This window comes from Echeneis naucrates, chromosome 7 (genome assembly GCF_900963305.1).
Source record: "Echeneis naucrates chromosome 7, fEcheNa1.1, whole genome shotgun sequence".
In the NCBI taxonomy this organism is placed as follows: domain Eukaryota; kingdom Metazoa; phylum Chordata; class Actinopteri; order Carangiformes; family Echeneidae; genus Echeneis; species Echeneis naucrates.
In genome coordinates this window covers 7,885,850-7,908,654 of record NC_042517.1, presented here as the reverse complement: position 1 = coordinate 7,908,654, position 22,805 = coordinate 7,885,850, and the positions used below count along the sequence as shown (strand labels likewise).

The window sequence follows — 22,805 nt, the reverse complement described above, 5'->3', positions numbered from 1 at the left end:
TGACTTTTTTCTGCATGCTATGTTGTGTATACTATTTGTTTCCTATATATTAAGTGTGCATGAATGTGCCTGTGGTATATACGTGTTTCAGAAACTCGTGAAACTCAGATTTACTTTGTGAAGTGTTTTCAATTTGCATTGTTGGTTTGAGTTACATGTCAAAGAAATTTTTATTATATTACATTGTATATATTTGATAATATGTAGAAAGTAAACATTTGAATTTATTGCGTTTCTCAGTTTCAGTAGCCTTGTGAAGATGTTTTACCAGTTAACAGAAAGGCTAACATGAAAATTTTCTTCTTTTTCGATAGAACAAGCAGTTGAAAATCTTTCAAGTTAACTCTGTTAAACAGGTGTGGAAGCCTCCCGTAATGAGAATGAACTAGAGATGGAATGCCTAATATGCATCTCATAACTGACAGTATAGGCAAACCTCCTAACTCCTTATTTGCACCAGCCTGTCATTTATGCAAACACAGAAAATGCATTAAATATTTTCTAATGAGCATTATATGACTGGCAATTACCAGCACTCGCTGCATTTCATTTATGTTGCGCTTCCATTCTTGGTTTTTGCAATATAATCAAGTTTTTCCTAACTTGGAACCATTTTCAAAACTAATCCATCAGCACAAGAGGAATTTCATGTCACATTCAGTTTTAGGAGTCTGATTGCATTTTGGAGATTTGCTCATCTTGTGTGCTACCCAATGTCCAAACATCAACCTTGTCCTCTTGTGTCTTTATCATCTCTCTCATTTTTTTTCTCATCTTGTTTTTTATTTTTTTCCTTCCTATATTTTTTGTTTTGTGATCATTTCTTCTCCTCTCACCATGCTTCTCCATGCTCTCCTGTCTTGTCCTTTCTCTCTCTGTTTTTGGCCATGTGTGCCTCTTCCTATTCCCCCTTTCTACTCAAACTCTTCAGGTTCTACAGCAGCAGCAACATGAACGGGAGAAACAGCTTGTTCTCCAGAGGGAGCAGCTGGCCCAGCAGAAGTCTCAGCTAGACCAGATCCAGTCTTTACAGCAGCAGCTCCAGCAGCAGCTTGAAGAGCAGAAGAGACAGAAAACAGCTGCAGTTCAGAACATACAGGTGAGAAGAGTAGACTCTAGCACATTTATCAATGTTCTGGCATTCTCTAGCATTGATGTCTGACCCCCCAGCTTTCAGCTTTTAGCTTAGAGATAAAATGGAAATGTAAAAATACGGACAAAGCATCGTACAAGAAGCTCTTAGTCACCCGCTTTTGCCCTGTCTGATACCTACCTACACATCTACCACGTTACCATTACAAAAAATCATAACTGCATGGAATGTGCCCACTTTGTCTGGCAGAATAGTTTTTTATTTTTTACATATCCTGACCACTCATGAATTAACTGAAATGCCAAAGACAATGTTGTGCCTCTTGTGTCTTGTTACATTAAATGAGTCTGTAGTCAGCTAGTTCTGTGTGGTTATGAGATGCCATTTCAGAGCTTTTGCAGTCAGTTATATCAGTGACCCAACAAATTGGGGGAAAACGTTCAACACCTGATCACCTGTGAAACAAAAACCTTTTTTCCAATAGCTGGATGTGCACGGCCAACCTTTGCACCCTTATGTGGACACTCAGATCGGCTCCCGTTCCCTCCCCAACTCCTCATCAGAGATGTGCCTGAGGAGCCAGGAGGAGCACATGGAGACCAGGAGTAACATGAGGAAGCACAGCTCCATGACCAGGCTGAGCAGGGACAGCTTGGACGGCGATGGAGTGGTGTTCTACGGTTCCCCCCGCAGGATCGTTGACAGTTGTGTGCAGACGGATGACGAGGATGGGGAGGAGAGGTATGTGTGTGTGTGTGTGTGTGTGTGTGCTCAGCGCATGCAGATGGATGGAGGTGTGAATGCATGCAAGCTTGAGGTTGTGTTTATTTTATAAGACAAATGTTATCCTCAGTGTTAAATGGTTTCAACATTTTCTGCAATTATAAAAGAAAATACAAGCTGGGGTTCATATACAGGCCTTATGAATAATGTATTAAGAATTTCACGCAAAATAAAGATATCACTCTTTGTTCAACCCAATAATATTACAGAAAGTGTTGGCAAATCTGTCTTTCTACATGGTTACACAACTTAATAGTTCAGGTAGAAAGTTGCGCTCTTGTTCATAACAGTCAAAAGTTTATTAAACAGCTCAGGGTTCTCCTTTATTGTCGAGCAACATTAATTTTGTGCCTTGCAAATACTCACTGATTTAAAAAAAATACTAGTGTCCAGTGTCTGCAAAAACAAAAGTACTTTGAATCTGTCTTTCCCGCTCCATTTTCAGGTACATGATGCGTCACCGCACCAGAAGACGTGGTCGCAGCGTTGACTGCTCCGTCCAGACAGACGATGATGAGGACAAGGCTGAGATAGAGCACCCAGTCCGCCGAAGACGTTCTCGTTTCTCCCGGCACTCTGAATCCGGTGCCGTTGCCAGCACCACTGCCACCACTGCCACTTCAGTTTCAGACGCAAAAACCGACACACCCAAGATGGTATCCTCCAGTATCGCTGTCCAGACCATCAGAGAAATGTCTTGCCAGACAGAGGTGGAGCACCTTGGAAGAGTCTCCCCAGCAATCCATGTGACGGTACCAGACCCGAATAAAGTAGAGATTGTGCACTACATCTCCGGACCTGAGCGGACCCAAAAAGGACAGTCCCTAGCATGCCAGACTGACCCAGAAGCCCAGTCACAGGGTGTTGTAGCTCCACAGCTCAGCGTACCCACCACAATCAGTCCATATTCTTCCTCTACCAGTACGGGAACACAACAATCCAGCTCTGCTGACCTCCTGACCCAGCAGCGCCAGCAGCAGCACATCTCCGCAAATGCAGCCAAGTTTGAGCGGCGTCGCCCTGACCCACTTGACATCAACTACCAACCCCACAACCACCTTCATAACGAGTCCATCTCCAACATCATCCGGCAGCAACAGACAGCTCCCAAATCCCCACAAGTCCTTTACTCTCCTGTCTCCCCGGTGTCCCCTCACCGTCTGCTGGAGACTTCTCTGTCCAGTGAGCGGCTGAACAAGGCCCACGTCACACCTCAGCAAAAGTCCTACACAGCTGAGTCCCCCCAGCGACATCCATCTGTACCCCGACCCATCAAGAGCACTCAGAGGTCAATGTCAGACCCTAAGCCCCTCAGCCCCACCACAGACGAGCACACCAAGGCCAGGCTGTCCCTTTACCAACAACAAGCACTCCAGAGCCAGGTAAAGATGGTATTAGCACACGCTGAAAGATGCAGTGAGAAATATAGTGAAACTATTAAAATAAATTAATAGTCCAAGCAATTTAAATCCTCTAGATAAGATAACAAAAAAGCACAGATGATGATTATTATATATATTGTGTTCACTATACCGATACTGACACTAATACTCTAATATGACCCACTTCGGGGGTATATCATCAATCTATCCAGACATCTTCAGTGTAAGACCAAGGTAAAAAGGTTATCTTATGTCAGGTCCAGCGCCAAAAAGGAACAATTACAACTCTGTTACAGCTAGGGCAGTGTGATTAATCTAATTTATTTTCCATTACAATTTTTGGCTTCCAACAATTATGAAAACAAGATGACTGAAATAAAGCAGTTATTGCACCGCATTCTGTTTTGTGACGAACTTTATCCCCATCTGAGTCCATTTTAGTTTAATCACAAAAGTCACTGACAGAAAAAGCACATAGGTACTGTGATGACTGTACAGCCACAGCCAAGGCTGCACAACATCACTTCCAAGGAGTGAGCACTGAACTGTGAGAGTGCACGCAGTATGTGTGTTAGGCTGATACAACTGAACCTAACTACACCTGATTAGATGGTGGAAAATGTGTTTGCCGGGATGTTATGTCAACATGTTAAACAGACTTAACTATAATTTCAAGCAGCATCCTTTACTGGTACTAGTAAATACCTAAATACATCGTCATTGTCAGTTTAGAAGCAACAGGCCTGCAATAAATCTGGTAAGTTTTTCTAATGTTTTACTGTTCAATGTATCCATTTATATACCTTAACCAAGCATACTTAGATAAGCTATAGCCGAAGCAGCAGCCAGATTCTTCCTGATTACTACTGAGCTTCACCGGCCAAACGACATCCTATGTCTGATTAAATTTGGTGGGCGTGGCCAGGATTAAAACCCATACCATCATCAAGTACCGCTCATTTCAACAAGTAAATGTTCAAGCTAACAAAAAAAAAAAAAAAAAACACCCTCTAAATGTTATTAACCAACCTCAAAAATACAGCACAGATTGGATGTTAAGCTTTCTCTTCACATCCCATATCTGTAGGCGTAATTCATCTTCAGGGCTCAAAATCAACACATACAACACAATGATTGGAAAGTGTGGCAGATTTCTTTATGACTGTTGGTCAGTGGATTGAAAACTTGCCAAAGGCATAAATACTGATAGGCTTTGATGTAACTTTAATTGAAACAATTTTTTTCATTCTACGTTGGCCCCGTTTTTATTTTGTGAGTGCTTTGAATGTTTTATGTGAATGCTATGATGACTGATTCCCTTTGTTATGGATATTCAGATGTTATTGTTGTTTTGTTTTTCCACGTTGTTTAAGGCATACATACTTTATGAAGTCGACCCAAACCCCAATTCGAAATAAGAGCATATGGCTCGGTGATAAAGTTTGAGTTTGTCCAACGTGATTCATGCAAGCGTAGTAACACAAACGTTAGCCTGGACCTGGACGACACATCGACTGTGCTGGCCAGCAGCTGCAATATGTCAATGCATCCACCATATTAGTGGGAGCAAGTCCTTCCTAATTCCATATGTAACTGGATTTTCTTCTTTTTAACATGTCCAATATCACCATGTTAAGTCCAGGCTTGGCATCCACAAACTCATCCATATTGGGGAAAGTAGATATTTCATAAATATACTCCGATCAAGAATTTCACATTGTTTGGAAACTGCTTCAACAAAAGTATTCATAACATCCACATTAGCTAAGCTCTCAACATAATGTGATACCACCAAATACAAACAGGAATTATTGTTTTGTCTCACCTGTGAAAGGTGATTCTGTAAAGCCCCAAACAGCTCAAGACTGAGGCATCTCTCCTGTAATGAGCTTTGTTCGAGGGACCTTACCAATTTACCGGCGACGTTGACATACAGTACAATCAATGTGGCACTTATGTATATGTCATATGCAGTGACAAAGAAGTATTTGCAGTGATGCCTAATCCATTTGCCATCTTGGACAGCAACTGCTCAGGGACAAAAATGGCACCAGACTCGATCACAATTCTGCTATTTACGGAGCATGAAATTAGAAATAAGATCTTTTTAGACCACCACATAACCCAAAGGGGAAATATTCAAATCAAAATCAATTACTGTAGAAACCTGTGGTGAAGGAAGGTGTTCAACAGTTTGACCACAAACTACTTAAATTTGATGACTAAACAAGGTGGATTATGATTATTCATGCCTGTTAATGTTATTCTGTGTAAATTTCGTCGTCTGACCTTAGAATCAACAAGATATTTTGGAGAAAAAGCTTAATTTTTCAGACTAGTTCATTATAAATGTAAAATAATAAGAAGAGGATTTGCAATTGTATAAATTATAACCAAATACAATAGACACTTCAAGTTAAATAAGTAAAATCGAGTTTTAATTAACTTTTCCAATTAGAGTAAATTTTCAGAATGTGGTTTATTCATAAACCTGACCCTGCATCTGGGTCTAACAACACAGCTTTTTTTTTTTTTGTAATTTCTAAAACTCTGTTTTAGCAACTTTGATGTTGTAAGATGTATTGGCGATGAATTGTGAAAAATGAGTTCTCCAACCAATAAGTCATCTCCAACTATTCAGAAGGATCATATCATTAGCTGCAACATTGTCAAGTCATCTCTGTGGTAGACAGCAGAAGCAATACAGCGTGTTTGAAACACATTTGAATCACTTTTCTTCAGATGGGCCCACCTTTCCTCATCAATATTGAGTTTATGCGGCTGCATGAATGATGTATAGCCCCTTTGTCTGTATAGATTTTTCACACTGTACAGTGTTTTCTCTTCTGATGCTGTGTGGTGTCAGCAGTACCTTTTCACAGCCCATGTGCTGGGATATGACTAATAAATTCCAATGGATTTATTTTATTTATTTATTTATTTTTTATGTCACAGCGCCCTCCCACAAACTGGCATTATAAACAAAACATGACACATTGTGTGATGTATTCACAAGTTCCAAATGCTTTTATAACATGTTTGCAGAGGGAATGGAAGATATAGTGTTTGCACATATTCCATAAAGGAAAGAAGAACTCTAATTTATTCTGATGTTTGTGCCATTCATAATATTGATTGGCCAAATGAAAACATTGGCTCGGCAGCTGAACAACACACAAACGCTTGGCATATTTTGACAGGAGAATATAAAGCCCACACATATCGAAGGTTTTTATGAGCTTCATATCGTCCGTCTTTTCTTCTCTATGTTCTCTATGTCAGGTTTGTGCACATTGTCAAATGATCCAGCCATTATTTGTTTTTGCCCATCAAAGTCGCGGGGGCGTTGGAGTCACTCCCAGCTGACACTGGGCTGGGATTGATCACAGGGTTGACTTAAAGAGGCAGACAGAGACAAACAGCCATTCATGCTCACACTCAGGTCAATGGGCAATTTAGAGCCACGCGTTACCCTCCCAGACAGGCGTCAAACAGGAATGCTCCAGATTTCAACTTTAAAAGCTGGACATTTTTCAAATTAATTCAGCATAAAGAAAATGCAGATAACAACCATAGTTTCCTGTTAGTTCAGTTAAAAATCAACACATTTTTTATATCATTGCTTATGTTCAGGTCCAAACCGATTCACCAGCATGTTTTATCGACCACAAGTTCTTGCAAAGACACTAAACCAAAACTGGAAGGAGATATATTGTTTGACTTTCCCCGAGGAAATCGTCTCCAAAAATTATTTTTGTTTTTTATTTTTGTTAATTATTTTTCTATGCCATACTGGTCATAGAAATGTCACACATTACAGCTCTTTTCTTCCATGACAGTACAGTAAATAACTGGAGTTCAGTCTGGAGAGGGCTTACACCTGACTGACAATGCTAGTTGTGCTTAAAATTGGAGTGTCTGATACTGATAATAGTATTGGAAACGCTTCTGATACTGCCTAAACGTGAATTTTCCAATATTGTGTTCTTCATTCTGAGACTTTAGTTTCCCACAAAAGCAGTTTTCACAGGAATCCATTCTTCTTCCTCTCTGCTCTGAAACAGAAGCTCAAACAGGAACTTGACATCTAGCATTGTTTAATTTTAGCCATTAGCAAAATGATGGCAATTTTACGCTAGAAAGTCTCACCAGGGGACAAACTGGCAATTTGTACATCTTGTATGCAAGGCTTTAAATTCAGAGGTTGGCACTTGTCTAAACACAACTAATGTAGGAAGAGTTACTTGTTCCAAGATATTTTTTTTTACTGTCAAAAAAATGAGATGAGGAAAGAAATATTCTAGTTTTTTAGTTAGGGGGTACCCTGAGGCATTCCATACCATAATGACAGAAATGCTATCCCTTCCATTCAGAGTATCAACTGATACAAATGTTCCAAATAATTTTGGTTTTTTCAATTACATTCACGCAATTGATTAACAAAAGTCTGCACCTCAACTCTCTGATAACTAATATTAATATTTTTGTATGTCTTCTAACACAAATTCCACCCTTGTTTCCTGTCGTCCTTGTCTCTGTGTCTATACGTGTCTCCTTGGTCACCCTTGTATATCCCTGTTGTTGCGTCATCTCCGTGTTTCCTCTATCCCCTGACTTTTTTTTTCCCCTCTCTTTGAGTTTTCTGCTCTCCTCTTTCTCCTGTTCTGTTCATCTCACACACCCCCACTGTTATCTGTCTCTATCCATATCCCATGACCACACTGCCTTTTCTTTTGTTCTTTTATCCTTTTCTCAATCTATTTCCTCTGTCACCTTTCGTCTTCCTGACATACTTCATCCCTTCTGCTCAATCCTCTCAACTCCCTTGCCCGTCCTTGTTCCTGTCTCTCTTCCCCATTTTATGTCCACATTTGCCCACTTCATCCATTCCATCGCTTCCTCTTCATATTTTTTGCTCACTCTCTCTACTCTGTTCTTCCATTTTACCCCCCAATCTTCTTCCTTCCATGTTTCTTTGTCGTCTCTACCATCCCTCCCTCCCTGTCTCTCTCTCTTCAGCTGGCAGCCCTACAGCAGAGTTCACTACTCCGCAAGGTCAAGAGAACCCTGCCCAGCCCTCCTCCAGAGGAGACCACTACGCCAGCTCATCTGCCCATGATGACACCTGCCCTTCAACAGGTCTACCTGCCCTCCGTGCCCAGCCTCAAGCCCAGCTCCAGGTCTGGCCTGGCCGCTAAAGCCAGCCTCCTGAAAGATCTCACGCACGAGCTGAAGGCAGTAGAGCAAGAGTCAACAAAGCTGAGAAAGCAGCAAGCTGAACTTGAGGAGGAAGAGAAAGAGATTGATGCTAAACTGCGATACCTAGAGCTGGGGATCCACCAGAGGAAAGAGACTCTGGTCAAGGAGCGGGAAAGGAGGGATATTGCCTACCTGAGGTGTATGGGGGACACACGGGACTATATGTCTGATAGTGAGTTGAATAATCTACGATTAGCAGCTGCAGCTGCATCTCACGAGACCAATGGGCTACTGACAACACGGCCAAGCACCGCCCCTCTCAGCCAATTCACCAGTGATCTCAACACAGCAGCCCAATACCCACCCACTTCATCCTTCCTCTCCTGTCAGTACCCCCAGAGCCAACCAGCAGCACCTACTCAACCATCAAGTGTGCCATACCAGTCTTCAACATTCAACCAGCCTCCCTATCCAACAGTGTCTCAGTCCCAGGCACTGCCACAGCCCACGCCCCTCCAGAGCCACATTCCCCCTCCTGGACCTTCTTATCAGTCTCAAACCTCCTACCCTTCCCACACCTACCCCCAAACTCAGCCCCCATACCCCCAGACAGATCTGGGGTTACCAGCTGCACCTCAGCCTCAGCCCCAACCGGGGCATACAGGTTTTGGGCCTGCCCCACCTGGTCAGCCCCCATACCCCACCCACAGCTCACCTTATCCCAGTGCTGTGTCCTCCTACCCCAGTCAGACCACCCCATACCCTGGGCAGCCCCAAGTCGATATTCTTACTGTCCACCCTGGAAGACCTAGACAAACGTCGCTAGCTGATCTGGAGCACAAGATGCCCACCAATTACGAGACGATCAGCAACCCCACGGTCGTGGTCACCACCACGGCCCAGGATGCTACCTATTCCAGTGGAGCGCCCTCTTATGGTCAGTACACTGGAACAACAACTATAGCTAGCTCGTATGGGCCTTATGGTTCAGCATCAGTGTCGAGCAGCTATGGTGGGTACTCCACCATGCCACCCAGCACTTATGGGCAGTATACGTCAACATCAGCTAGTTCATATGGTCAGTACACCACAACCACTGCTAATACTTATGGCTACACCACAACCACAGCCAGCTCTTATGGACAGTACACTTCTACAGTTTCTAATGCCTATGGGCACTCTGTAGACAGTCCCTCGACCTACAGCACAGCAGATGGCATGTATGGGGCTCCTGGTTTAGAGCAGAACATCCCGAGGAACTACATGATGATTGACGACGTAAGTGAGCTGACGGCAAAAGACGGGCTGGGCACGACGACAGTGGACATGATGCATCATGGTGGCAGTGGGCGTTACCCGGGCGACATCCACGGCCACAGCAGCACCATTGGCAGCACGACGCGGGGGGGAACTGGCAGCTCCTCGTACGGCAGGGCACCCGAGGAGGAAGCAGCGATGCAGGAAGAGCTGTACGACCACCACGGCAGGGGTAAGAGCAGCTACAGGCACGGACCTCTAGGGGGCAGCAGCAGCAGCGTGAGCGCTAGCATGGGTGGGGGATCCTCCTATTACTATGACTACGACTACAAACATGGCAGCATCCGCTCCGGAGTACAGAAACCTTTGCCATCATCCAGAAGCCTTCTGGCTCCTGCTGTCATGTCTTCCAAGCGCAGCAAGCACAGGAAACTGGGGACAATGGAGCAAAAAATCTCCAAGTTTTCCCCCATCGAGGAGGCTCGCGATGTGGAGGCAGACCTGGCCTCCTATTCCTCAGCAACAGCTGGGGCTTACCCCTCCTCCCACATCCGAGGGCGCCAACTGATCGAGGATTATGGCTTCAAGAGGAGCACCTACGATGGCGGCAGCGGCACCACTCACACTTCTCGACACTACGGTTCAATGGTGGAGGAGGATGACAGGATTTACTACACCTCCACCGGTCGCTCCCGTTCTACTGGCTACGGCATGGACAAGATCTCAGCCAGGGACTACCATGGGTATCGAAGCAGATCCTACGAGAGGGACGATCGCTCCTACCGGTCTGGCTACCGGCAGGGGCGCCACCCGACGCGGCAGTACTCTGAAGAGGAGAGTCCACTCAGTCCTCTGGGAAGGTTCATGGGTTCTGGCCGATCATCGAGCTTAGGTCCCGACCCGTATGACAGTCGCAGCAGTAGATATCATTACTATTATGGCCATTATGGTTCCAGCCACTCGCTGCCAGATGTACAAGACCACATACGGGACCTTCCCCGGACACATGTCTACAAATCGGATGATACATACATTATAGACGATTATCATTGTGCTGTGTCAGACAGCGAAGGTAATTGTGGGAGCTGAATGCCCACCACAGTCTCACTACCTACTACTGCCCCACCGTTTATCTAAGCGTCCCCCACCCACCCAAAGGCTAGCCTTAGCAAAGAGAGAGAGAGAGAAAGAGAAAAGAGACAGAGATACCCGTTGCATGCTGATGTTTTCTACCTCCTGAGTCACTCGGAGCTCTCTTATCAGTGGACTGCTGTCTATCTGTCTGCCTGCCTGTCCGTCCCTCCGCCTGTTCGTCCAGTCGTCTGTCTGTCAAATATTCGCATGGTTCTTCGGCGTGGTCGTTTTCTCCGTTCACTACACTCTGATTCACTTGAAAGGTCTTCTTTGCACGAGAGAGATGCATTGTGTTTTCTTTGCAGGGTTTCATCTTTAATTATGTCTATGGCATTGATGTTTTGTTTACATGTATTTTGATTTCCAATTTTTTTTTTCTCTACACTGCAAAACAGTTGCTCACAATTAATTCTATATTTAAGCTACTTTTCGTCATTTTGAACAGCATAATCATTTCGCTGCAGTAATTAAAGCAAACTCAAAGCATTGATTTCTTGCAGGGCAGTTGATGAAAGTTTGCGTAGATTTAGTATATATGTATAATTAAAATTGATAGATGTTCATAGGAAGATGTGTTGCAGCACAAACACAGCGGGCAGTTTTGCAGTGTTCGATTTATCCTGTTTACATTGTTTTGTAATGTCTGACAGTGATCTGAAGTGTATTCTGCATGGACGTAAAAACTTTTGTTTTTATTTTTCTGCCTTTCTTTCTGTGTCTTCTCCCTCTATTCTTTTCTTTTGCATGCGGTCGGTCTTCTTCCTGCCTCCTTCCTTCTCTCAGTCTGCATGCCGCTGTCACCAAACGACATGGAGATTGACTGTGATCTGCTCTCGGTTTCCAAAGCCTACCATCTGGGCCAGGAGGAAACTGACTGGTTTGAGAAGCCACGCTCCAGCTCTCGGCACTACAGCAGCCACTCTTCTGGGAGAAGCCGACATGGTGTCAAACACACCTACCACGATTATGATGAGCCTCCTGAGGAGGATTTGTGGCCTCAGGATGAGTATGGCCATGGAGGGCGACACTCTACGTCCCGTGACCACCGACATCATGGCAGTTCTAGTCGACACTCGTCCTCATCACGTCATTCAGATGAGCCGAGGTCGTCGAGGTCATCCAAGGGACATCCCAAAGACCCGTCAATGAGACACGACCCTTCAGGACGATCTTCATCCTCAGGCAGGCGGGGCGAGTCGAGGTCTGCAGCCTACCACTCTTCAGACTACTCGCGAGATCCTTCTGGGCACCACCACGGCCAAAGATCCTCCAGACAGGGCGACCCACACCGGTCCTCACGCAGCAAGTCCCAGCAGCCAGTGGACATGCAGGGCCAACCACCAGGTAAAGGCCCCTTTAGGTGTGGTACAGATGAGATATATGCCAGGGCTCATTTTGAGTTTGAGGACAGAAAGTGACCTCTAATCCATCATCTCAAGTAAATAGCAAAGCTTTCTACAGAAAAATGTGTGCATTGAGGGTGGTTAGCATTGTTGCCTCACAACAAGGAATTGTGGGTTCAATTCCCAGGTCTGGAGCCTCTCTGTGTGGAGTTTGCATGTTGTGAGTGGTTGTCGCCCTCCCCTAATGTGAGCTGGGATTGGCTCCAGCACCCCTGGAAATGGATAAGCAGTAAAATATTAATGAATGAATGAATGACTGAAAGTTGTTCATTGGTTCTTCCACTGACTGATGGCATTTTTTTTTTTTACTGATTGGATCAATTTAGAAATACATGCATAATATTATATGCTATTACATTAGCTATCAGTCTAATGTTTATTATATACCTCTTCTTTTATACACCCATATAATGTCAATTAAATATTGAGGAAGCACAACAATGAAGACGTACTAAAACATCATCCAAAAATGATGTGATTGCACCTTCAACCACAACATATCAGCTCTCTTTCAGATGCTGCCCAGTGTAGGCGGCCTGGCACCTCTCAAGAAGACGAATGGTGCCAAATTATGTCTGTGACCAGACAAGCAACAGACTTCTAATTTAGGTTTTTTTCCCCTTGATTCAGATCCTTATCATCTAATATTGATCATTTATAGATTACTTTCCTCAAAATATGAAAAAACAAAGGCTATATTGAATGAAAGAAGTTTCCTAAACTATGATCCAATAGATTTTTACTGGAACACTAATAAATCACGATCTTTGGATAAGATCCATGTGCATTTTTTATTTATGTCGAACGCAAAAATAGTTAATATCCCGTGCTGTTCAAATTGAGTTTAATGCTCTTTTACTGTCCCCTCAGGGATCAGCAGTTTTTAATTAACAAAATCAAGAGTAATTGTGAAATTTGAAGAAAATGTTTTCTCCCAGGGCACCGCTGTCGCTGTGAACTCATTAAATCACTGGTTTGATTTTTGCTCAACATCCTCTGTCTGTTATTCTGATGCAAAATGCTATTATATACAATAAATCTAATAAAATAACATTATAGAGAGAAATTACATTGATATATAAGAAAACCAGAGTTAAATTAGTTATGATTTACCAAAGGTCAGAGACAGATGTACACTGGTGTGAGGAATAATTTGATGGGAGAAATAAGACCTTACTGAGAGCATCTTCTGTATTAGTCGGGGTACTGCTGATATTTTGCCTTATTACAGAGTATCAGGGTGTCAGTGCTAAAGTTGTGTCCTTTCTTCTACCCTTTCTATTCTAAGATGAGACGCTTTTGGAATAATGAGTGGAAGTAATTCTACAAATAAAACAAAATTCTACCATCCTCTTCTTCTTTTCAGGTTCCTCCAGATCTGGTGGCAGCTCTGCCCGGGCTCAGGGTCCGACAGGAGTTCCTGCAGGATCCGGTCGGCAGGGGGGTCCAGGTTCCCAGACAGATGGGGGTCCAGGGCAGAGGGCCCAGCTCCAACAGCAGGCCCAGACCTCAGCGGCAAGGCCAGGCCAGCCCGGTGTCACTCCAGCCATGGGCCCTCAGCAGCAGACCCCAACCCAGGGTCAAGCTATGGGAATGGGGCAGGGCCAGACCAAGCCAGGACAAATGGGACCAGCAGGTGGACCCATGGGCCAGGCCAGGCAGACGGGTCCTGCAGGAACCACACCAGTCACCATGGTGAGAAAAGAAAAGAAAGATGGACTTCAGTGGTCCATCCTATCCATGTAATACTGTTAGTGATCAATGTGGTTAAACATTTAGCTTTTTGTCCTGAGAAGTATTTCATGACAATGACAGAACTGTATTTTGAAGTTACATCACCTGGATGTCTGGCAAACTGTCCCGCCACCCGACCCCGCCTTGCATGGAACGCTAGCTAGGACTGGCTCCAGCACCACCCATGACCCTGATGGATCATCAGGGTTAGCAGTTAAAAAACAAATGAGTGAATGAATCACCTGGCTGTAAAAAAAGACTTTGGCCAGTTTTAATTATCAGCACTTACTCTGTTGCCTCTGCATGGTCATAGATATAAGAGCCAGTCCTTCTCCTCCCAATTCATTAAGTTTGTTAAAACTGGGCTGTGCCTCGATTGGCAGCCCTTAGCGAACGCTGTGATTAGCACTCAGGCAGCTGATAACTCAATGGAGCTGATTCACTGTCTGCTAGATACTCCAAACATTAGAACTCACAGTGTCTCCCTCCAAAAATGTGTTCCAGCCTCCATAATCATAAATCAATATAAATCCATTGAGCTATTGAGGTAAAACCTGGTAATAAGATTGAACATAAAAATGAATACAGTTCAGCATAACATATGAATGTGTTCCAGATAAATCCACTGTCACCACGTCGATTATGAGTAACTCAAAATTATTCACAATGACATGCTTTCATTGCTAGGAGGCATTCATGATTTTCATTTTGCTGCATTGTTGACCTATCAGTGGGAAAGCAGAAATAATTCACATGGTTTAGTATCAAATTATGCAGGAATTTGCGATAGAAATTATTCTAAAAGGTCTGCTGTGGAATAGCTCTGACAGGAAGCTATAAACAATATATAGAGTTTGTCACATGAGTATTTTTCAGTCTGCAAACTCATTCACTTACACTGTTATGTTAGACCCATTGTGTAATTAAAAACATTGATTAAGTTGCTCTAAATAATGAAATGCTTCATGCTGCAGTTTGAATCACAATAAATCAACCCTGTTTTCTGCAGCTGAACTAGAGTTTGTGGGAAACAAACTCACAGAATTATATATGACATCAGTCCAGTGCCAGGCAAGTTAAGTTCATTTGCGATGGGAGTGACACAGAGAGCTCTAAGAAAGAGGAGACGAAGTAAGAACATACTATAGAGACCTCGGCTGTATTTCCTGCGTACAGATGGAACTAATTGTTAAATTGATGGATATCAGGAAAGGCCTGGTCTGCATCTTTCCCAGAGTGGTCCTCTGTTGGTGAGCAGGAGGTTTATGGCTGGGAAGAAACACAGCAGCACAACAACTTTCAAACAACTCACTGTGACTCAGCAGGCAAGATTTACAAAGCGGTGCGCTCTGGCAAAGAGATGCAGGAAGGCACGAATGTCAGAGAATGTGGGACATGAAAATGGTTAATGGGTGTTAAAGAAAGAAAGAAATCATCCTTAAAGTGAGCACTGGACAGCAACTTTAACTGACAAGATCAGATAATGAATAATACAGACCACTCTGCTTTTCTCTTGGGCTCTTACCTGCATCTGATGGTCTTCATCCGGGGATAGAGTTTGTTCAGCAGACATGAACAGCAGTTACATCGAGTGCATACAAATGAAGAAATGAATGCATATATTCACAAAGAATAATTGAGGTTAATAGGAATAATGAACCAACAGATTCCAGTGTCTGCATGTTTTGCAGCTACATTCAAATTTTCTTGTAAATGGATTCTATTTGTGTTGTCTCTGAGGCATCTGGGCGTGAATCACAGTTTTATTAGTGTCTCAATATCTCTGCATAAGTAATAGTTCTCACATCAAATGTTTGGTGCACATTATGACTAGCTGACTGAGGGCCGATCTGTGATGTTCTTCAAAATTTGAAATGGTAGCCGACTATTCTTTGCCTAGACAAAAAGCAAAGCCAATTTGATGGGCCATTTGGTTTTATTGTAAAATTCAGTGGGGCCACCTCCAGCAGCCGCTCTTCGAGGCTGGTCTTTTTTCAGCACGAATCCTCAGATTGACAGTGTTGACGATGCTGAAGCGCGTCATTCAGTCAGATGCCACTTGTATCATTCAATATGCTGCCATAACACAAAACAAGAGGCGGGTGGCGTTTGTCACCCTCTGTCTGTCTCTCCATCTTTAAATGAATGAGAGCCCTTTCTCCCCCAGTGTCTTTGGCTGCCAGCGTTTCACTGTGAAAAAAGGGTAAACACGGAGATGTTTGTGAGCTTTACATGACGCTTCATACTCCTGCTGTTTCATTCTCTCTTTCTCCGCAGGCCAAGATCGACACACCTCCAGCAACAGCTATTGGAGCAAAGGCAGCGCCTGTCATGGCTTCAAAAGCCGCCCAGCCCCCACTCACAGGCATAGGTACAGTATACTCATCGCACACAGCACACACATACACAAACGCGTAACAAAGACTCCCACGTCTTGCCAGCTGCAGCACATTGTGTCTTTATTATATAACCAACATGTGCCGTCTCATCTAATCTGAGATTAATGTTCAGATAATCCCACAAGGGAAAACACACAAGAGGTTTCTCTTAATGTTATGTGAGTGAGTGTGACAAGTCAGTATGTAGAGAGCTGGTCAGTTAATTCTGTGTTTAGTTTTCAAGTACATTTTTTATGTAGGCAGGTAGGCTTGTATCATTGAAATTATTTGATGTTGCAGCCCTTCATGTCTCTGTATCCTTTTTGTTGCCTTGCCTCGCTGTATTTGCATTTATGGATTGTGTTATTAGACTACAATAAGCCATAAGCACTGATGGTGTGCTGAATTTTAGTGTTGGTTTTTTTATTTTTTTATTTTTGGCATTTTGGCTGTTTTCGTTTTTGGCCAGTGCGAGAGACAGGGAGGGGAAAATCAGCCATTCTGTCCGTCAGTCAGCTGGTGAGGCTAGGTGTGCTTCACAGCTCCTGCTGAGGAGCCCATCTGACCCTTATCACTGAAGGTTTTAGCTGCACATCTGTGCAGACAATCTGGATGTTAACGGGGGAGACGGAGAAAATTGGAACGGGCAAAAGAGAAGTGGCTAAATCAGCAGATGCACAGGGATGGAAAAATCCAACTGTGACTGTGAATATTGCAACTGAAAAATGAAACCTCTACGTATTGCCCACATCACTGTGTTTATATGAAAAACCAAAACCTGCAGACACACCAATGGTGTCATCGCAAAAAAAGGAAAAACTATTGGAAGTGGCAGATGCCATTTACCGACTCCACACCTCCCCTGGATCTGAATATCTTCAGCTCTCTCTTGTCTTCCTCTTTTTGCTTCTCCTGTCCAGGCTCCAAGGCTGCTCCTAGGCCAGGGGGCATTGGCAGCGCAGCAGCAGGTCAGCCTGGCATGGAGGGCGACAGCATAATGTCCAAGATCCTGCCTGGAGGAGCTGCGGAGCAGGCCGGCAAACTGGGAGAGGGTGCAACAAATAAATCACTAACTTCACACTTGATATACAGCATAAGATAGATGCCAATTTTGTTGAGAAATCACCATCATACTGGTATAATCATTCTTGGAGGGAGGTACTAGTCAAAGATTTGTCAAAGAGTTCAATTATTTCATCACTTGCTCTAAATAATAACCCTCAGACAGATAACTGGACTGGCCTCAGGGCCCAAGGGCTCAGGGGACAGTGAACATTTAAAGTAAAAAAGTCACAAAATGTGAAACTAGTTATAATTAGAGTTTATGCATTATTTAGATTTTTTTATTTTATTATTTTTATTTTTCGTTTCTTGCCTTTGCATTGTCTTAATTCATTTCAATGCCAGTGTACTTGTACAGCTGAGCGTGACAATTAATTGATTAAATTAAAACAATTAAATGATTCTTGATTCAAGATATGATTCAAGATATAGAGCTTAGAGTAGATATAGAGACAGTAATTTAACACCCTCACTGTCAGGATTGCAAACACATCATTTTATCTTTATTACGCCTCATTTAAGTCTTCTCTGTGAACCTTTGACATTATTCTCTTTCTGTCTTCTTTCCCCAGCTATCTCCGGTTTTGGCAAGAAGTTCACCTCCTTCTTCTGAGGTGCTAATATTAAGGTAAACATTCTCCTTCCTTCGCTTTTTCCTGTCTACCTTATGTCATATTATCTGAAGGCAGACTTCCAGAAGACAGATCACTCGTGGAAGAGCCAGCATGGAGGAAGGAAAGGAGGTTTATTTCCCAGGAAACATTGTAGTTGCAGTTCTCACACTCAAAACCACTTTTCTCAGACAGTTTGTAATTTAACACTTTTTTTTTTTAAGTTATCATTATTTTGAAGGTTTTATTTTTTCATTCAGGAGCTCCACTTCAGTCTCTTATCTAAATTCTTATAAATTAAAGTCATACTATGATAACCAACAGTGTCACTATCATTTTCAAAAGGCGCAAAGCAAAGACAATAAAAACATATTTTAAAAAAGGCAGCCAGCAGTATTTTTGGTCAATGAAGTCTTGGTCTTGGTGGCCAGAAGCATCTCAAACATTAAGTATAAATATAAATTTGAGATGCTGCTAGTTCGGAGTCTATTGGGATGGTGACAGCGCTACAGTGTGTTGACTCTAGCAGAGAGCAAGTTTACTCAGAACAGCCAGTGTGTTCTTAAATCAATGTGTCTGTCTGAGTGCTTGTGTGTTTTCTTTTCTGTTTCTGGTTCTTTTTTTTGTGAGGGGGGGGGGATTTCTCTGGATGCTTTACATGTGCAGGGCAGAAATTCAACACTGGCAAAACCAACATACTCCTACTATGGTGCACAGTCGGCCTCACAAGGGCCGTGCTAATGCAGCTCAATACACATTACAAAAGTGTAGGAGTGTCTAGCTGGGGCAACATTCAGTGTAAAGTGCACACCATCACAGCGGAGGCCTTCAGACTGTTGTGGTCTGATTTGATTTACTTCTCTCTGAACTCCCTATAGACGTCCTATAGACTTGTAGCTTAAAGCCAAAATCATTCATGTCTTAAGATTTGACATTTTGAAGTTGGACTTAAATTCTGTGTGGTGTTTGGGAAATGATGACTGAAGCCACATTTTAAGGCCATCCTTTCAATAATTTCTCCTTGAGACCACAAATATTATCCTAAGGATGAGAAAAGGTCACCAACTCGGATTCAATCTACAGGCACAATGAATATCTGAAACATTTTTCACAGCGATGTGAAGTTATTTCACTAAAAGCCAACCTGTTGGTGGAGCTGGAGGACAAGTCAACGGGTTCAATGAAGGTCTGCAATGAATTCATGGCAGTCCATCGAAAAAATCTGTTGAGGTCTAAAGCAGTGAACCAACAGACAGAGAGACATCGCCATCCCCGGGGCGCCGCCGCGAGCATGGCTAAAAATAAACGTAGATGTCGACGGACAGTCTCTGCATATTCACACACCTTAAATATTTCATGGCTGGTTCTGTGCAATGACGGAACTTAGTTTCTGCTGAGTTAAAAATAGAAATTAACACCACTTAAAAAATGTAATGTTCATGTGCCACGCTGTTATATATGCCTGAAGACTCAATGTATTATGGGTTATAAATGCATGTGTTGTATTTAACTGTGACTGCACTGCAGTCTGTAGTAGGAGTGTGTCCTTTCTAATAGAGGCTGAATGTATCTGCACTTTTCAGGACCATGTAAATGTCAACTGATGAAGTCGTGAGGCTTCGTACCAGAAAAACCTGTGACGTTCCCCCTGCATTTGTTTTATTGAGAGAGAGAGAGAGAGAAAGGAGAGTGGGGGGACTGAGAGGAGAGCTGAGCATACTGGTGAGTTTTTGAATTGTCATTTGATGTGAAAAAGCGTTTTGCTTCTCCTTCAGTTTCTGTGTCGTTTGCCTGTCGTCTGTTTTCATTCAGCTGAATTGTCTCTGTCTTTAAAATGGTGAAACTATGAAACTGAATCCTTTGAACCCTTTCCTTAAACGGCACCAAGTTTACTAACACATTCACCTCATATGGTACTAGATTCAGTAAATGTAAGTAAGTCAGTAAAGCACCTTTCACAAATGTGGGTCTTATTAGCAGGACGGACAGAACTGACACAAAGCTTTTGTGTTTGCTCAGTTTTCAGGCGTTGCTGTATCATTAAGCATCAAGTCAGATGTATCAGAGCTTTCAGAAAAATCAATTTTTCCATTTCCTCAGTTGTGATTACTTGGAATCTTGGATCTTGACATTAGCCCAGCATAACTTCACAGTTGCACCGACACTCATAATCTTGTTGATGACAGAATTTTCCAAATTGTTTACAAAAATAATGTGAAATAAATGAAGAATATTTGCCCTATATTTTGTGTAACGCCTTGTGACAGAGAACATATCCTGTTCACTGGCACACAGTTGAGTCTGTTGAGTGGACGTTTTTGCTGTCTGTCACACTGCTGCTCCCTTTTGCAGCCAACAAGGACTGGGATCCTCCAGATACTTCATGTCTCAGGCCTGAGCACACACTGACAGAGAGGACATGCGGTTTTCTCTGACAGGCCAGACAGTAAGTTACCTTTAAATGTGTCTAATTGATCCCTATGGGATCTCTTTCAATTACTTAGAAAACTATGCTGTAAAGCTTTCCCATCCAGATCACATTGTACAAATCTGTTTTTTGGATTGCAGCACGATGTTGCCTACCATCTGTAGGCAACAATGTGAGAAACATCAACATTCATTAAAATTCGAACTTTCAAAGGATTAAACAGTTTCGTAGAACAAGTGAGGAAATAGTCGTGTTATGAGATAATTTTTATCATCAGAAGATGAGTGAGCAAAACTGAAAACTGAAAGCTCTATAGTTTTTATATCAATCTGAATAAAATAACCAGTTTTTTGGTTTTAAGGATTATTATTACCTTAAAGAAAATAGTTTTCAGTTTATTCTTAGACTGGGGACAGCCCATCTGTAATCCTCCATCTCTATATCTCCATTTTTGTCAGGCGGAAACAAGCTGCCTGTGCAGTCTGCTTCTTCAGCCCTGCCTGAAGCCAAAGTTGTTGCTGCTCTTGTGTTTTTGTAGTTGTGTATTGTGGCCTACTCCCTAAAATCACTGGCATCTGGGCTGTGTGGATTTGAAGGCCTACAGTCATCTTGCCCAGAAAGTAATGAGCGGAAGACAAGAGCACAACAGAGATTTAAAAACTGCAGCCTGATTTTACCTTGTTGGAGTAAATAGGCGGTGAAACATCAGACTCCAGATTGGATCAGAACCCGGCTTGTGGCTCATTTTGTCTCTTGAAAATAAAATGCTGCTCAGAAATAAAATGAAACGCTCATCAGCGGTTCTCTTTGATAGCAGTTCAGTTTGATATTGCACCTAACAAACTGAGACTTCCTCAGAGCGCCTGATTAGCTTCCTTTTATCTGCATATGACATGGTGACACTTCAATCTAAAAATGTTCAAAATGTTAATCTCTCTCACGCTGATAACATAACAGGAAGTCTGAGAATTATTTCTGAAATCTAACTCTAAAGTTAGGTTTCAGACTAAAGTCCTCAAAACAAATATAGACCTGTGAAAGGAAAATATAAAACGGGCTGTTATGTTGTTATGTAATATAAAGCTGAAAATACAGGAGCAGGAGAAGTGTGTTTTGTTGAAATTATTAACAAAAACATACATTTGCAAACCCCAGCACAGTGGTGTTTGCATCACATTTTACCTTTAGCATTCTGAAAACAGACGCTGGGATATGCTGGTGTATTCAGAGTCCATTATTCAAATCAACTGGGCAGATACATGTCATGTTTTTGCTTCAAATGACTCTTACTTTCATCATCTACAGTCAGTTGATGGAAGCTAGAGTTCACATCCTGCATCCCGCTTGCTGTCAGGTCCATGCACAAACTGCACGTGGCTCATCATGGTGCAAATCAAGAACATAAACTTTCCATTACCTCAAGAGAGTGCTGTGACTCCCGACAAATGAACCAGAAAACGTTTCATTTGTTGGGAGCGTTTGAAGTGAACTAAATAAAATATGTTGAGTCAATGCTTTGCAGATAAACTCAACACAAACCTTCATCAGCTTACTCAACAAAACACTGAAGAACCTCTGGCTGTAATTTTTAGGCTCATGTCTTGGCATGTGCCCCTGAAGAAGGTCGTAGACGGATATCGTGTTAGCTTATGGCATTATTTTTGAAAAGAGGCACGATTCCGCCGTATTAGCTGGGCCAGTGAAAACAGAAGCAGCAGCACGAGGAAAATCTATTACATGCCTTTTTCTTTCCGCAATTGAAGTAGAGTCATCTGTGTAGTGGCTTCTAAAGCCTTTGATGCACCATGTGGGGGGATGAACGGGCGAGGATGCTGCAGCTGTAATTTGTGTGTAGTGTTGCAAATGAGCCATAAAAGATAATGTAGTGAGTCTGAACTGTGTGTGTTTGTGTGTGCGGTGCAGTGATGTGCCTCATGTGACTGCCGCAGAGCGAGCGCTCTCTCTCGCTCTCCTCCCACACTCCACTCCTGCTGTCAGACATGACAGATTATTTTCTGTTCTTCTTTTGCTCTCACCTTCTCACGTTTGTGCTGTGTCCTCACTTTTTAGCATCTCGATGTCTCGTTCTCACGTCTGGTCTTTTTTTCCCTCTTTCCCTTCACCATCTCCATTTTTTTGCCCTCCTCCGCCATTTCCACTTTATTTCCTCCACTACTTAATGTCTTTCTCTCCGAACTTCAAACTGAACGCGCTCCTAAGTGATAGTCAATCAACTCATTCTAAAGCCACAGAAGTTAATATTTAGCTCGAACTGCCTTCAGTGGCTGGAGGGTTTCGCTCCCCGTTCAGGCAGTTCACTGACCTTAACCATCGGTTCTCT

The 22,805-nt window shown here is 42.9% G+C and overlaps 1 protein-coding gene across 1 annotated transcript in view; it reads left to right on the top strand.

The window, feature by feature from the left end:
* The window catches only part of bsna (bassoon presynaptic cytomatrix protein a), a 123,701-nt gene extending 105,663 nt beyond the window's left edge, over nucleotides 1-18,038 (top strand). Inside the window, exons 6-14 of the mRNA XM_029507033.1 lie at nucleotides 932-1,099; nucleotides 1,578-1,834; nucleotides 2,322-3,258; nucleotides 8,278-10,786; nucleotides 11,695-12,192; nucleotides 13,618-13,946; nucleotides 16,263-16,356; nucleotides 17,284-17,415; nucleotides 17,998-18,038. Coding sequence (XP_029362893.1) covers nucleotides 932-1,099; nucleotides 1,578-1,834; nucleotides 2,322-3,258; nucleotides 8,278-10,786; nucleotides 11,695-12,192; nucleotides 13,618-13,946; nucleotides 16,263-16,356; nucleotides 17,284-17,415; nucleotides 17,998-18,038 — 4,965 coding nt within the window. The remainder of the gene's footprint in view (nucleotides 1-931; nucleotides 1,100-1,577; nucleotides 1,835-2,321; nucleotides 3,259-8,277; nucleotides 10,787-11,694; nucleotides 12,193-13,617; nucleotides 13,947-16,262; nucleotides 16,357-17,283; nucleotides 17,416-17,997) is intronic.
* Nucleotides 18,039-22,805: the final 4,767 nt, after the last annotated feature.